The 16,087-nt window shown below is 41.6% G+C and overlaps 1 protein-coding gene across 1 annotated transcript in view; it reads left to right on the forward strand.

Annotated features, from left to right (window-relative positions):
• Positions 1–15,762, forward strand: part of Rapgef6 (Rap guanine nucleotide exchange factor 6) — a 72,646-nt gene extending 56,884 nt beyond the window's left edge. The window contains exons 15-19 of the mRNA XM_050157767.1: positions 1,496–1,630; positions 7,165–7,396; positions 8,588–9,093; positions 10,998–11,312; positions 12,617–15,762. Of these exons, the coding sequence (XP_050013724.1) occupies positions 1,496–1,630; positions 7,165–7,396; positions 8,588–9,093; positions 10,998–11,312; positions 12,617–12,642 (1,214 nt within the window). The 3' untranslated portion in view covers positions 12,643–15,762. The remainder of the gene's footprint in view (positions 1–1,495; positions 1,631–7,164; positions 7,397–8,587; positions 9,094–10,997; positions 11,313–12,616) is intronic.
• Positions 15,763–16,087: the final 325 nt, after the last annotated feature.

The following is a 16,087-nucleotide window of genomic DNA, read 5'->3' on the forward strand; positions in this document are numbered from 1 at the left end:
AGAGAGAGAGAGAGAGAGAGAGAGAGAGAGAGAGAGAGAGAGAGAGAGAGAGAGAGAAAAGGAAAGGAAGTAGAAGGAGAAACAAGAAGGGAGGAAGGAAGATTGAAATATATTTGAACAGAAGAAAGTTGTACGTAGCACAATTAATAAAAACCCAGAGACAGATACTGGGATGTTCAACATGAAAATCAGAAAAGCAAAGCAGCCAAGCCACTAGAGGGCTCTTAACTCTATGAAATCTTCTTACCAGAAAAAGAGCGGAAAAAGTCCCTGTCTCATCCTGCTTTATACTCCTCTCTTGCAATGGGATTAAAGGTGTGTGCCACTACTACCTGGCCAATATGACTGACTAGTGTGGCTGTTTTGCATTCTGATCTTCATGCAAGCATTATTTGTTAAAATACAAATGAAATATCACTATAGTTGTGGGGAGGAGGAAATAGAATAAATTCACAGGCAAGTGAGAAGATTGCTGTTGCTGTACCAGCTCCTCACCACAGTCATCCTTGCTTTATGCTGAGAGTAGTCAGTGACTTCCTAAGGACTCCAAAAAGTAACTAGACTGAACCATTTGGAGTAAGTCATTCTCCATCCCTTCAGCCAGCTCCAAAATCATGACACAGAAACTTATTTAATATAAAAGCATGGCCGAAAACTTAGGCTTGTTTCTAACTACTCTTATAATTTAAATTAACCCATTTCTATTATATGCTGCCATGTGGCTCATGGCTATTATCTCTCCTCCTCCGTGTCTTGCTTGTTCAATGTCTCTTGACATCTCTGCCACCTTCTAAGCATCCTCTCTGCCTGAAAATTGTGCCTAGCAGTTGGCCGTTCAGCTTTCTATTAAACTAGTCTGAGTAACACAAATTCACAGTGTACCAAAAGATTATTCCACAATAACCATTTCAGAATCTGATCTATGCTCAATAGGCAGCTGGTGGAGAATAGAACTTTACAAGAATGGTTTTGTGAGTACCATCCAATTTTCCTGTCCTTTGCTTACTTTTCTTCTGTAGTATGAATTTAGTGATCTTGAAAAGGGCTGACCTGGCAGCCCTACAGCCTCTCATGTGTACCCACAGCAGAGATGCTCCTCAGGTGGTGACGAGGCTGGCACACACTACCTCTGGCGTATTTTGCTCTCTTGAAGGGGCTACGTTAAGGGGGGAGTGCAAAGTTTGAACCTCAATCTTCTCTCTTAAGATTGCAACCGTATATCATTGTGGGTGGTTGGGGCACTATACTTGGACGGTGTATTTGATTTCCCTCTGCCACAAAACAAATTTCCTCATTTAATCTTACCTGTACTGACCAACTGAGTTTGAACAAATAACCTAGAGAATGAGACCTGTGTGCCATCTCCTAGTCACTCAGTCCCTGAGTGCACTTACATGTCTTGGTTGACTCTACCAGCCATTGTCTCAGGGCTTTAATTGTAAAATGATACTTATTTGCTGCTTTATTTCTATGTGTTTTATTTATTTAATTTTAGGTACAAGTTTACCTCCAAAGGGTTTAGGACCAACTGAAGAAGTGAGTGGTAAGAAGCACACAGAAGACACTGTTTCTGTGGCATCCTCTCTGCATTCTAGCCCTCCTGCATCTCCTCAGAGTTCCCCTCGCAAAGGTAAGATAGAACTTTTCGTGCTAGCTCTTTTCAGACCAAACAGCATGTCAGCACACTTGGCTTTTCAGTCTGTAAGCAAATGACAGAACATGAATTAATGTTTCACATTGAATTGTTCAAACATTTTTCAGGTGTCAGTCATCATGTAACTAGAACTCCAGTATTTAGGGCGTGATACTTAGCTTCTTGGGCAAAGGACAAGCATGAGTAGAAATGAGGGCATAAATCACAGTTGTTTTGGTCTTTGCTGGTGCTCAGTGCCATCTTTCTAGTTTCCAATATTTGAACATTTCTATGGAGAATTTGCAAATAAAACTATTCAAGAAATTGTATTTATACTGGGCATGATGGTGCACACCTGAAATCCCAGCACTTGGGAGGAGGAGGCAAGGGGGTCAGGAGGTCATGGCCATCAGCAGCTCCATTCTAGGTTCAAGGCCTGAGACCCCACTCTGAAAAAACTTTCTTTTTGTTTTTGTTCAAGTGCAAAATGTAGGGGGATAAAAGCAATCTTAGTTGGGCACGGTGATGTACCCCTTTAATCCTAGCACTTGGGGCAGCAAAGGCAGGCAGATCTCTTAGCCTGATATGCAATATAAATTCCAGGACAACAGGCCTACACAGAGAAACCCTGTCTCAAAAAAGAAATAATTATTTAGATTTCCACTTTTGGTTTGCTCTGTTCTTTTTATTTATGGACATTTGAAATAACCTGTGCCTTTCTGTGGTTTTTACATTTACACAAAATCAACGAAGAAAAGTCAGAGACTGTTGTTCTTCACGTACATTTTCATGAGTTAGACTGAGCTTTTCTTGGGTATCCAGGACTGTGAGATGCCACATGATGTTGAACACATGCGACAGGCTAAAGAGCATGTGATTATTACTCTGGCCCTCCACCCTCTGAGCCTACGCTCAGAGATAAAGGTGCCCTAGTCCTGGACTATTCATGAGTGTAAAAAAGGGGGGCAATGCCCTTTAAATAACCACAGAAGAGGGCATTACCTGGCCAGAAAGGAGTGAAGTTTGTTAGTCCTGGCTAGAAGGAGGAGCTCCCGCAGCTCACTCTCTTCCCAAGGTCTAAGGTTCTCTCTTCAGAACTATTTTTGCCAGCTGGGGTGTAGTGATGTAATACCTAGTATGACACCCTATCCCTTGTTACTTCTTTGTTACCATTTGTGACTTGTTTATAAGGTTCAGAAAGACCCTCTGCTTTACGACCAATGTATATGGTTTAAAAGAAATGGTATTTCTGTATGTTGTCAGCGAATAAATCAAGCGTCTCTTCCTTTCCCTGCTGTGGCCTCAGCATAGTTCGGCTCCCTTGCTCCCCGGCCCTTTCTACCCTCAGGTAACTGGGATTCTGAGATTTTACTAAGGAATGATTCATGAAATCAAACAGGATCTAGAAGGAATATATACATAGTAGGTATATTCAGAAAACAGTTTCTGATTCTGCTGTATCTCATTATGCTTTTATAAGACACACAGATCTGTGCCTTTTTTTGTTTTATATGAGCTGATTATCCAGAACACCTTCATCAGATCTCTACAACTCATCTGATCTTTAGTCTCACAAATGGTCCTGCAGGGCCAGAGTAACATACTCAGCTGGCATTCAGCCAGCTGTGGCAGGAGGACTTATATGAGGTACATCCTTAAGTTTGTAGAAAGTTTGTGGCCATTTGGATTTTCATAATGAGAACCTTACAAAAATAGAAAAACCCAACTCAACCTTGGTACATCTATTTTCATAAACAGGTTCATGCCAGTAACCTTTGGCTGAACAAAATTATTACAATAAAAGTACATTATTCAGCTGTTCTCAGTTCTTGTTAAACTTTGGGATTGGGTTTTTTCTCCTTACTAATAAAGTAAACCTATTTCATATTTACATAAGGAGAATTTAAACAGTATCTTAGAAGCCAAGAACCAGGAATATGGCTCAGTTAATAAAGCACATACTATGCAAATATGGAACCCCAGCACCATGTGAAACCTCAGGATGATAGCATGCTTTGTCCTGGGCCTGGGGAAGTCGAGACAGGCAGATTGCTGGGCCAATCAGTGAGCTGCTCCTCAGGGCAAGCACCACCCAGATTGTCCTCTGACCTCCACCACCTGCGTATGTTACCACACACATTGGAAGGTGAACCAAACCACCTGAACATTCCTCCTGGATCCCCATCTGCACCAGAAATGGCACTATATAAAGGTGTCCTTGTAGCCTGTGCAAGTCCTTTTTGAGTTTTTTTTTTTAATCTGAAAATTCTAAGGCATCATTTCTTAAGATTAACATTTCCTAAATGTTTCTGATCGCCTTATATTCTTGTCATATTTCTCTTTATATTTTTTACCAGCATGACTTGCTTTCAGCATTATTTTTTTTTTTCTTTTTTGGTTAGCTTGTTCTAAGCGAGGGAATTCCTTTCCTGTTTTGTCTTGTAGGAACAGGTGTTTATGCTCTATAGTAGCTATATAGTTTCTTCATTTATTAAAAAGAACTGTTGCTGTAGTTCAATTAGGTATTGTCAAGATGATAAAGTTTTAAAATAGTGAAATGTTTTGTAAACCAAACTAATTATGACTGATTGAAAAGAATTAATTGATGATGTCAGGGTTTTTGCATCTCTTTCTCCAGTTGGCAGTGTCCTATCTGCTCACAGCATCCCGCTGCAACTCTCAGGGTCTTCCTCACCCCCTCCCCGTGAGCCCAGCACCAAGATCAGTGGCCAGAGCTGTCCCGGAATAGGTGGGGTTTACTTGCAAAAGAAAATCCTCCAGATTACTGGGAGCACAGCAAAAAGAACAGACAGGACGAAGAAGGCCACTGAGGAGAATAGAGACAGGACAAGTTGTGAGAACACAACCAGGAAAAGAATGACATCCCCGTTTAGAAGATTTAGGGAGAGAACTCTTTCAAGGGAGAGACTAGTCAACAGCCAAAAAGAGGACACAGATCACAATCAAGCTACAGACAGCTGTGAGAAAGTGAAGGGTGTTGGAAGCAACCTCACAGATGAGAAAGGGAATGCCATCTGCAACTCAAGTAGCCGAGGCCACAGTACCGCTCTCAGCTGCTTCTGTACACGGTTCAAGCCTAAGCGGAGAAAGACTCTCTGAAAAGTTCCTTATTTAATATTAGTGTTAAGTTTATTTTAAGTTATTAATGTAAATATGGCTTGAATTCAGCCATCTGTCAGAGGTTGGGCAGATGATGTAGTAGATGCAATTAAGCATTTTATGCTGAGTGCTCTAGAACCTTTAGCAGCAAAGAATTACTGATTTATTGTGCCTCGCTTGTACGTATGTTGCTCTGACTGCTATGTTGAATTAGTAAACTTGTCTACTTGTTTTCTGTAGTTTCTGTATTTTCTTCTGGTAGCAGCTGAGACTGAGTGAGATTATCAGAGAAAACTTAAGAACCAATGTTGAGTTTCATGTAAACCCCCATCACAAGCCGTTTCCACCCTCTGCCTCGGAACCTGTTTGCCATCTTACTTCCTCAACGGGGGGGGGGGGGGGGGGGTTCTGTGAGCCAAAAAAGCACGTCTTTTCCTATGTCTTATGTCATCACTTTAAAATGCCTCTGGGAGGGAAGTTAGCCCAACAGGTTCAGAATCATCTGGAACCTTTTAAATTACCATGTCCCACCCCAGATCTCATTGCTTTGAATTCAAGTGCCAGGTGTATATGTGATTCAACAATCCTTAGTATAAATTACACTTGAGATTCTGATGTAACAAAGGATAAAATAATGTAACATTAAGATAATATTGATTTGAAATAGTAAAGAAATCTGTATAATGCAAGAGACAGTGATTCTCTTTAGAAGTAGAAGGCTGGCTCGTCTGAATGCTTGTTTGCCATTTCCATTGTCCTGGTCATCTTAAAAATGGAAGAGTCATTTCATGGACACTGGTGAGTGCAAGGCTGTGTGGTGGAAGTCAGAAACACTGGCTTGTCTTGTCTTACTGTTCTTGGCCCCATAAGCCCAAATGTAAACCACACATTTCTGGATCTTGATTTTTTTTTCTTTGGAATGATTAATGGCACCTCTTGAAAATGTTACTTCACACTCATTTTTTAATCTCCAGTTGAATTCAGTTAAACATGCCAAAATTCTTAAGGCATAAGGAGGCCCTGGCACTAAGCTTACTGTCTTCTTTTTTATTACTTAGAATCAGTAACATACAAGAGCCTCCATTTCTTCCTTAGCAATGAATATTTCTGGGAATTAGTTCAAAAGTCATGTGATCTATCAGACCTCACTCTGCCTTGAGAACAGAAAGTACTGTTGTTTCTTAAACAACTTAGGAGGCAGAGGCAGGCAGATCTCTAAGTTCGAGGCCAGCCTGGTCTACAAGAGCAGGACAGGCACCAAAGCTACACAGAGAAACCCTGTCTCAAAATAGAACACTTGGTACCTTTAACCATCATACTGTAGATGTGATTTTGGATCACCTCACTTCATCCCTCCAAAATAAACAAAGCCTTTGTAGCAATGCACTATGCAGTAAGATGTAGAAGATTGGAAAACAGATGCTATTTTCATCCTTGTACTTTCTAATCTCTTCAGTTATTTAATTCTCAACAAAGTTAATCATGTTCAAATCTAAAACAGTTGTTTAAAAATACTGAAACAGGGCTAGGAAGATCTTTCAGTGTGAGGTTCTGAGTCCATATTCTCTGCATCCAGGTGAAAAATCCATTGTGCGTTATATTACCCTAGCACAAGGCAGGAGGATAAGAGACTCTCTGGCCAGCTAGCCTTGCCAGCTAATGGAGCTGCAGATTCAGTGTGAGACTGTTGGTCTCAAAAATACAGTAGCGAGCAGTCAAGGAAGACACCTTGACCTCTGACCTAAACACGTGGACATACATACCCGCATGAACATATGCCACATATGTGTATGCACATATGCACAAAAACAGGACTGGAGTTTTCATTTGAGCAGCCCATACAAGGTCCTGAGTTGTATTCTTACTTAGAATTGCAAAAAAATAATCGATTGAAAATACTGAAATAGTGACCCTCAACTTGGGAAAAGACTTGGGTAGAATAAGTAGAATATCTGAGATAAGAGTGTGCACTTTGAAGATTTCCAGGAACAGTTCTTTGAGCCTGTCTCCATTCCTATCCCTTCCCCAGCATGGGCCATGAAATATTTTATATCAGTCGAAGAAGGGGGCACAGAGTTAAAAAGAGAGAAGCTATACTGTATGTACTTGCTAATGTTTATAATATGTTCATTGTTCTTGTTTTGTTGAATATTTGAAAGTGCGTGAGCCTGGACAGTAATACCAGCTTTTGGCTCTTTTTCTTCAGTGTGGAGTTCTGTGGGTGTGGTGTGGATGGTAGGTGAATGGCTGGATAGGAAAGGTATGGAGAAAATTGCCGTTCTCATATCTTCAAGCATGAAAACTGAGATTTCCTACTATGTTTTTTGTCCCCTATTTTTTCTTGGTGTTCCCTTGGCTGCCCCTTCCTGTTCTCCTATTTTTGGTTTAATCAGTGTTCTTTTCTCCTTTAGGTTACACACTCATACCATCAGCCAAGTCTGACAACTTGTCTGACTCCAGCCACAGTGAAATCTCCTCTCGGTCCAGCATTGTGAGCAACTGTTCCGTGGACTCCATGTCTGCGGCTCTACAGGATGAACGGTCTTCCGCCCACACCCTGGCAGTTCCTGAGCCCATGGCGGGGACATTGGAAAAGACAGATCACCCTTCAGGAATCAGAGACCACAGTCAGCTTGGTCACGGGTAAACGTCCATGTCTGTGTTCCTCTCGAATCAATAACACTCACAACCTGACCTTACACCCTCCTCAAGTAGGTCCATTATAAGACATTCCTAGTAAGAGTATGAGGCTACACGTATGCCCATTGTACATACTGAGTTTGGAAATACATACTATTTGAAAAATACATGGGCAAACATTTTTTTGTGTTCCTAAATTCCCTTTGTTCAAGTTAGTTTCTGCCATGTATCCTGTCGATTGCTAAGAATGCATTGTGTGCCTGCTGTTGTTACTAGAGTCATGGCTCTTGACTGTTAGCGATTACTCAGAAAGATTGTATTATACAACACACTTCCTGTCTAGCATGTATATCTAGCACATTACAAGAGCTTGGAGTGTGGGGCCAGGCCTTGATCTTTAGTCTCATGTCTAGTCTTTTGACATTGAGACTGTTGTCTTTCAAACAGTTGAAATTCAAAAACAGTACAATTGAATTAACACACACACACACACAAAACATAAAACGATACCTCATAGTGTCTTAAATATGTTTACAGATTTTGTATTGTGCTGTGTTTGTAACTATATGTGCCCACATGCAGGCTGCAAATTGGGCATACATACTATTTAAAATACAGAAATCCTCTCTGTCATTAACTGTTTAGAAATAGACTGTTGGGTACCTGTGGCCCATGTTTGGGAACCTTGTTATAAATGTGGACATCTGTGTAATTGGCACTTTTGTCACTTCATTCTCAGTTAACCTCAGATGGTAGTGAAAAAATAAAACATGGTTCCTCAGTTTAGAAATGCTGAGTTCTCATCTGGGCGGTGGTGGTGCACGCCTTTAATCCCAGCACTGAGGGAGGCAGAGACAAGCAGATCTCTGTGTGTTTGAGGCCAGCCAGAGATACACAGAGAAACCCTATCTCGAAAAACCAAAAAAAAAAAGGAAAGGAAAGGAAAGGGAAAGGGAAAGGAAGGAAGGGAAGGAAAAGAAATGCTAATTCTGCATATTGGGGGAGCAGTGTATTGACAAAGGTGCGTTTATTTCCATTCGTTTCACTTTTCATCTTGTGTTTTTATTTAAAGTCAGTGAATGTTTTGTGGAGAAAACACTGCCTCACTAAGCATTCAGGTATATCCTGGTCTCTTTTAGGAGGGACACATGTGCTGGGAAGTCTCCATTACTCATCTGTGCGTCTCTGTTTTAGGTGGATGCTGTCAAAGCCGACTCTTATCAAGGGTGTAGCTGTCCCATCTTCTCTGAGCAGTGAAGAGATGTCTCATGAGCACATCCTGCTGGAAGCAGCTGACAGTGGGCGGGGCAGTTGGACTTCCTGCTCCAGCAGCTCCCATGACAACTTCCAAAGCCTTCCAAACCCCAAAAGCTGGGACTTTCTGAACACTTACAGGCACACACATTTAGATGACCCTATTGCTGAGGTTGAGCCCACTGACTGTGAGCCCTGTGCCTGTTCTAAAGGAGGCTACTCAAGAACTTGTGGCCAGTGCAAAGGCAGCCTAGAGACCAGTCAGCTGAGGCAGAGTTGGGCCTCTTCTAGCTCCCTCTCGGACACATATGAACCGAACTATGGGACAATTAAGCGGAGGGTTTTGGAAAGTGCACCAACAGAGGCCCCTGGTGGCTTGGAGACCAGGGACACCACTGACCCAGTTTATAAAACTGTCACTTCCAGTACAGACAGAGGGTTGATTGGTAAGTACAAGTTAGTTTGTATCACTGGTGTTGAGGGGCTATGTATCCTCTCCCCCTAAAAGAGGACATTGGGCTACCTTAAAGATATTTTATTATTTCTCCCACTCTGCACTTTTTTCTTCCTTCCACAATTTATCACCCCAAAATTTATGGCTTCTCGGGAACTTTGTTTTCCTCTGTCATACATGTCCTTGAATTTATATATAAAATGAGAAGGGAAATGACCACGAGTAGCAGAAAAGACACATAGTTCTCAAATATGTGTAAAACACAGATGCACAAGTGATGCTCAAGCCGTGAAAGTGGACAGAGCATGAGCAGCAGGAGGGACGTTGTTAGGACTGTCAGGTGTGTGGTGTGACTTGACTCCACAGTAGAGACAAAAGGATTGATTGTTGGTACCACAGCTGCTGTGTATCCATGACGGAAACAGTGAATCCTCTTTTACATGTTCCATGATAAAGGAGGTCTTAGCAGCTCAAGGCCCTGTGCTCACTTTCAGGCACCGCAAAGCAGAGACAGACCCCAAGCATTTCAGCGTATCTAGCCTGGTGTGTATCACCCGCTGGTAACTGATTTGTGGATTGCTGTCTAAGTAAGCTTTTGTAGTATATTTAGCCATCAAGTTGTTTATTCCCTGAATTACTTGAATACTTATACATAATATCTCTGCTTCTCTGTTCATGTGAAATACCATCAAGCCAATGTCATTATGATATAATTATTTAAAAAGGAAAAAAAAGGAAAGGGCAGTTGCTGACCTTGAAGTTCTTGGATTTGTTTAGTGCATCTCTACATAGTGGTCATTTCCCTTCTCATTTTGTCAGGATTCTAAGAATATACATGTCTATGTCCCTCCGAGTATTAATTTTAAACTCTTTCACTTCTTGGTGGCTTTGGGCAAATCCTCCTTCAATTTTCTCTCCTTGACAATCTTCCCACTGCCTGCTTGTCCTCTTGTGGAAACAAGCTACTCTGATCCTGACATTACATGCGAGTTTTAATGTAGAAGAGTAGAAATCCACATGGACAAGCCTCTTGTTGATGTGAAAATTATCTCATACTCCTTAAATCCATTCTGCTTGTGTGTGGGCAGTGTCTTCTTAAATGTCATCTGTATCATCAACATATAATCAAGCTCCCTCCCTTCCTTTTCTGATGCTTTTTGAAGCTTCACATTAGTCCCAGGGGATTATTACACACATAGCAAAAAAGAAAAAGAAAAGAAAATTAAAGTTACTGTTATTCTTAATGTCACATTTCCTAAACTTCAGGGTTTTTTTTTTTCTACCCTTTAGTCAGAAAAATAAAAAGGAGTTAAAAGTAAAACCCCAGCCAGGCGTGGTGATGCACACCTTTAATCCCAACACCAGGAGGCCGAGGCAGGTGATCTCTGAGTTCCAGGCCAGCCAGGGCTATGTAGAGACCCTATTTCAAAACAAAAATAAGATTCCCACAGGGAATTCGTTCATCTGCACTGGGAAAGTTCAGTGGTTTGCATACGTAGACTGAGAATGTGTCTGCCCCAAGTGCCAGTGCTGTGGTCAGAGTCGATCATTTTCAGCCAGCAGAAATCTCTCTGACTGGTCATCTTTGTGGTCTAGCTGCTGGGCGTGAGAGCTGTCTCTGTCTTGGGAGGAGTGTGCTGTTGCTGCTTCATGAAGCTGTTTATGGAATTTTCCTAAAATATCCGATAGGTATTGGTTTTGTTTTTGTTTGTACCATAGGTTTAAATGTTGGTGTTTTTAAGAACATTTTCACTTTGCTATCATTGTGTCTAAATGTATTTATTTTGTGTTTTTAAGTTATATTTTTGCCATTGTAATGTTCAATGTGGAGTTCTTTTTCCTTTGTTTCTTATGTTTTTCCATTAACATTTTCACTGCTTATTTTTTTCACACCAGTGTACTGTGTCACCTCACCCAAGAAAGGTGATAGGTATAGGGAGCCACCTCCCACTCCTCCAGGATATCTGGGAATTTCTTTAGCGGACGTAAAGGAAGGACCCCACCCTCATCTAAAACCTCCAGACTATAGTGTGGCAGTGCAGAGGTCAAAGATGATGTTTAACAGCCTGTCTAGATTGCCGCCAGCTCCTCCCAGTAGCCACACCTTGGCCTGGGTTCCCTCGAAGACCGGATCCCAGCCTCACAGGCATAGCTTGCAGCCGTCCCATCCCAAACTAGCAGATGTGGCTGATGCAGATAGCGAAGCAGATGGTACGTTGACAAACTGTCTAAATGGCTCTTAAGTGAATTATGGAGCATAGAAAGATCTTTCCTTTGATATATGTAATAACTTGTAATGTTTGTAGCTCTCTTTAAATTTGTTTTAAAAAAAAATAAGATCTGGGCATGTAGCTCGGTGGTAGAGCTCTTGACTGGCCAGGTACAGGCCCTGGGTTCAAACACTTGCACTGCAAACAAAATAAGTATTTAGTATTTGTTTGGGCAAGCCTGGCAGCCTACGTTCTGTCCCCCAAACCCACACAAAGGAGAAAGCTAACACAAAAGTTATCTACTGGCCTCTGTGAACACTATAGTGCACACACACACACACACACACACACACACACACACAAATTATAAGGAACATTTAAATAGTCACTAAATTTTGTAAACACAGACTGTATCTCTACGCATTGCTCTGTTGCTAGCTGACGAGGAGTATCGCTGCCTTTGCTAATGAAGCAGCAGCTCCAGTAGGAGACATCTGAGAGCAGGTACTGATGACAACTGCAAGTGGCAGTTCTGTAAAGACAGTATTGACTCCGCTCCTCTGGCTAGAGAAACTCTTGATGAACTTTGTAGCTGTTGCCAAAGGTTGAAGTTTTTTCTTCGTTGGAAGTAATTGTTTTCGCCTTCTAAACAACTATAATAGTGAAGTGATATATTGAAACCATTTATGGTCTGGGGCGATGGCTCAGTGGATGAAGTGCTTGCCATGCCATCATGAACCCAGAAATCTGTGTGAAAGCTGGAAAGTAGAGTGGCTGTCTGTAATCCCACTGGAGAGCAGTCAGATTAGCAAACTCTGGGTTTACTGAGAAATCCATCCAATAAGACATCATATGTCAACCTCTAGTCTCCATGCACATACACACATACCCATACATACATATATGTACCCCTCTACATACACACATTAAAGAAAACTATGGAGGCCAGCAAGATGGTTCAGCAGTGCCTTTGCACTTCCTGCCAAACCTGATCCCCTGAATCCGCACAGTGAAAGAAAAGTGACCATCTGACCTTCACACATATACAGTGGCATTTGTATACACACACACACACACAGGGAGGGGGGTTGTAAAAGAATTTTAGTTTTGAAATTCTAGCTTCCTGTCAGTCCTCAGTATGATTAGAAACCATGGTGTTACAAAGAAGCCTGGTTCTTAATAGAATGTCTGCCAAGATTTGTTGAGATAGGGAGAGTTTCTCGTATAGCAAATAATCTGTTGGTTATTACTTGATCTGCATTAGCAGATAGATATGCCAGCTAATTGTATTTTTATCATTTTCAGAAAATGAGCAGGTGTCTGCAGTCTAGTCTTTGGATGCCCTTTGGAGACCACTGGAAGTCAGGAGCATGGACAAGAGCTCGTGGTTCTGCAGGCCAAGGCCAACAGCTCACTGCTGTCACCAACCATGAAGTTTCCTCGCTGGGCTGAGGATGAGCTCTTCCTGAGTCATGCTTCCGTTTCTTCTGGCCCTGTAGGTGCAGTTTTCTTAAACTGGATGTTGCACCTGATCCCAGCCTTCACTTTGCACATCACTCCTGCCTTGGGACCACATTCAAGCTCAGAGTTGCCCCCCTGTATATCACTATAGGTTTCTCTTTTTGTAAATCATTTTAAAGATAGTGGTATTATTATTTCCAAGCCATAGCTTGGGCTAAAGGACACATTCAAAATGTCTGCCAATACCAAGGATAGTCTTGTGTATTTGAAAAGTAACTTATTATTTAAAGTATTGTGGTTTTGTTTGTATTCAAGAGCTCTTGTTAGCTGTTGTTTGTCTGAGGCTATACAGCTGTCTATGGTCTGAGCAACAGACATCATCCTGTCATAGGTATAGAGATGTGGCACTATTGTAGCAGACACTCAGGTGGGAACTAGACACCTATACAGGTGAAGTGTGAGCAGCCTGCTTATCATGGCATGGGCTTTAACAGCCATAGGGGTCTTAGCAATCCTTTGGGAAGGGGAACAGAGGTCGAATAGGGAGGGAGAACCCTAATTTCCAAAGAAGGAATAGTTAACATTGGATCTATTTCTGAAGTGAACATCATGCTGCGTCCAGTTGTGAGGATTCTACAAATCCAATGGGAATGGCTTCTAGAGAGTTTTGTTTCTATTGGAACCCACCCTAAGCTAACATTTCACAACTCAAGTGTGGAATTCCTAGTTTAAACAAATTAGTGTAGGAGCTAGAGAGATGGCTCAGTGGTTAAGATGCTCTTGCAGAGGGCCCTGGTTTATTTAATTCCTAGCCCTCATATGGTAGCTCACAACTGCCTGTAACTCCAGAAGTGGAATCCAACACCCTCCTGGTTTCCGGAAGCACTGAGTACATGTGGTACATAGGCATTTTTTAAGTATGGATGTAATGATGAAGGTCATCTTGACTTATTTGGTGGCTTGCACTACAAGCCACATGTGCAATCATTGAACTTGAACTTAGAACCCTCCACAGAGCTCAGTAACCAAGGGATAGACTTGTGTAAGAGAAAGGCACTAGGGTAATGGAGGGGACTTCTACCCTGGAGAGGACATCCTTTGTGACCTCCTGGATATGGCACTCTTTATTCAAATTCAGTGACTGCTTATGAAATAAAGTAGACTTTTCACATTTTTACAAATTAATCATAACATTTTGTAGTTAATGTATTTAAATGTTAAATAACATATTTAAATTTTTTCATTTGCTTTGTAATATAAAGGCAAATAAGGTTTCATAAACTTCTGTAATTACCAAAAAAAGCCAAAGCCATTCTAAGTGCACTAAGCATGGCAGCATTGCTGCAGAGCAGTCACGTGACCAACGCCTTCTCAAGACTGTGCTTTTCTGCTGCTCTCTCTTCCTGTTTCCTGCCAACCACTTGAGAATCAGAACAGCTTCAAATGTAAATGTTTTGTCCTCCCACAGAATGCCTGTCTCTTTAGGAAAAGTAGGGACTGATGAATTCCCCTGGGGAGACCTTAACCCAGAAGCCTTAGACGTGAGCCCAGGTGCACTTCAGTACAGTGAGGCAGAACCTTGCTGGCCCTTCAAAGTTGAAAGCATCCTGCGCGGCCACTGAAGCTTAACAGCCATGCTTAACTGATCTGACCTATGAACTGTGCTGTCTCTGAGTGTGAAGTTTTTTATTCACCTGTTTGCATAATATTGTTTCCGTGTCCAAAACAAAGTAAGTATTTTTGCTATGTCCACCTTTTTAATCCAAGTTTGGGTACTCATTGCCACCATTTTCTATCCATTACTCTAGAGAAATGTGCTCTTTGCACAGCTTCTGTTTGTCTAGCAGGTCTTCAGACAGAGCCTGACCTGCCTTGGTCCTCAGTGGTGTAAATATCTTGCACAGAGCATTGAGGCTTGTGGCTTTGAACTTGCACTGTGTAGCTGCCTTGGTTATATCGAGCTTTATCTGTGAGTGTTCAGACCAGCTGATCATATTGATCAGAATGAAAACCAAATGATTTGTGATATGATGTATATAAGTCCCCGAAAAAAATCATGTCTGCCTTTTTTCTTTACTTTGTCATGTGACTAGAACAAGGGAAGCCTTAAGCCCATGCTTGCTCCAGTTCCAAATCCCCATCTGTCCTTGTCCTAAGTGTAACATGACTAAAGAGGCTAGTGCCCAGCATCTGCCAAGACTGTCAGAGCAGGAGACTCTTCGTGCAGAATCTGCCAAACAGTGAGAGATTGGTTACTGAGTCCCAGTGCTCGTTACAGCAAGGTTCCTTGCGATCCCCAGACTTCATTTCCTGTAACTGGTGTCTTTCAACGTGATCTTTGAAGAGAAAAATCCTTTAGAGAATATTCACGAGGGTGACATGTTCATCTCTGTGATCTCTACCAAACTGGAAAAGCAGCAGTAGCTACACTAGTTTCTTTATAATTACAAAAAAGGGGGGAGGAAAAAGGATTCCTTAAGTTTAAAACAGTGATTACTTGGATTGAAAGGTTCTAGAAGACATTAAGTGTATCCTTTCAGAATTCCATTACATGCTGTAAAGGGGAGGGGGAATCAGCCTTGAGTTGGGTACATTTTCAAGTTGAAACTTAAACCCTACTTCATCTTTAGCTTTTGTGCTATTTAAAAGGCCTCTTTATTTTTAATGTACAGAATGCAGTTGACCTGGTAGATGTTTTAACATTGAAATGTGAGTTTAGCAAAAAGCAAAATTGCACAGTTGCTATGATCAAGTGACAATTATCTGCACAATTCAATGATTGTAAGGCATCCTGTAACAAGCAATGTTGTCTCCTAGTTTTTGATGCCTCTTAAACTTATGTCTTTTAGAAAGACAGTGCCTCTGTATGCTTTTGTATTTTTACTGAGTGTAAATACTTGTTATATTTTTGGTTAAGAGAATGTAAGGGTATCATTTATTACCACGTCTCCTAACACATTGAAACCAATAAAGAACCTGCATTAACTGTGTGCACTTCATTCCAAGTTTATATAGAGCCCATGGAACAGTTAACCAGGTTGCTTCAGAGGAGTGTTCGGGCTGCAAGGTGGCTTATTAGAGGACTGCTTGCCTCCCTAACATGCACAAAGCCCTGGGTTCAATTTCTAGAACCACATAAAAGTGGATACTATAACATACAGCTGTAGCCCCAGCACTACAGAGGTGGAAGCAAAGAGGACCAAAATTTCAAAGTTACCTTCTGCTAAATGGAGAGTTTGAAGCCATCCTAGGCCACTGTAACCAAAACCAAGAATGCCAACTGGGGACCCATGGTGCCTCTAAGTCACCAGAGAT

Source organism: Alexandromys fortis, unplaced genomic scaffold (assembly GCF_014885135.2).
Source record: "Alexandromys fortis isolate MF-2015 unplaced genomic scaffold, M_Fortis_MF-2015_v1.1 scaffold_103, whole genome shotgun sequence".
Classification (NCBI taxonomy): Eukaryota; Metazoa; Chordata; class Mammalia; order Rodentia; family Cricetidae; genus Alexandromys; species Alexandromys fortis.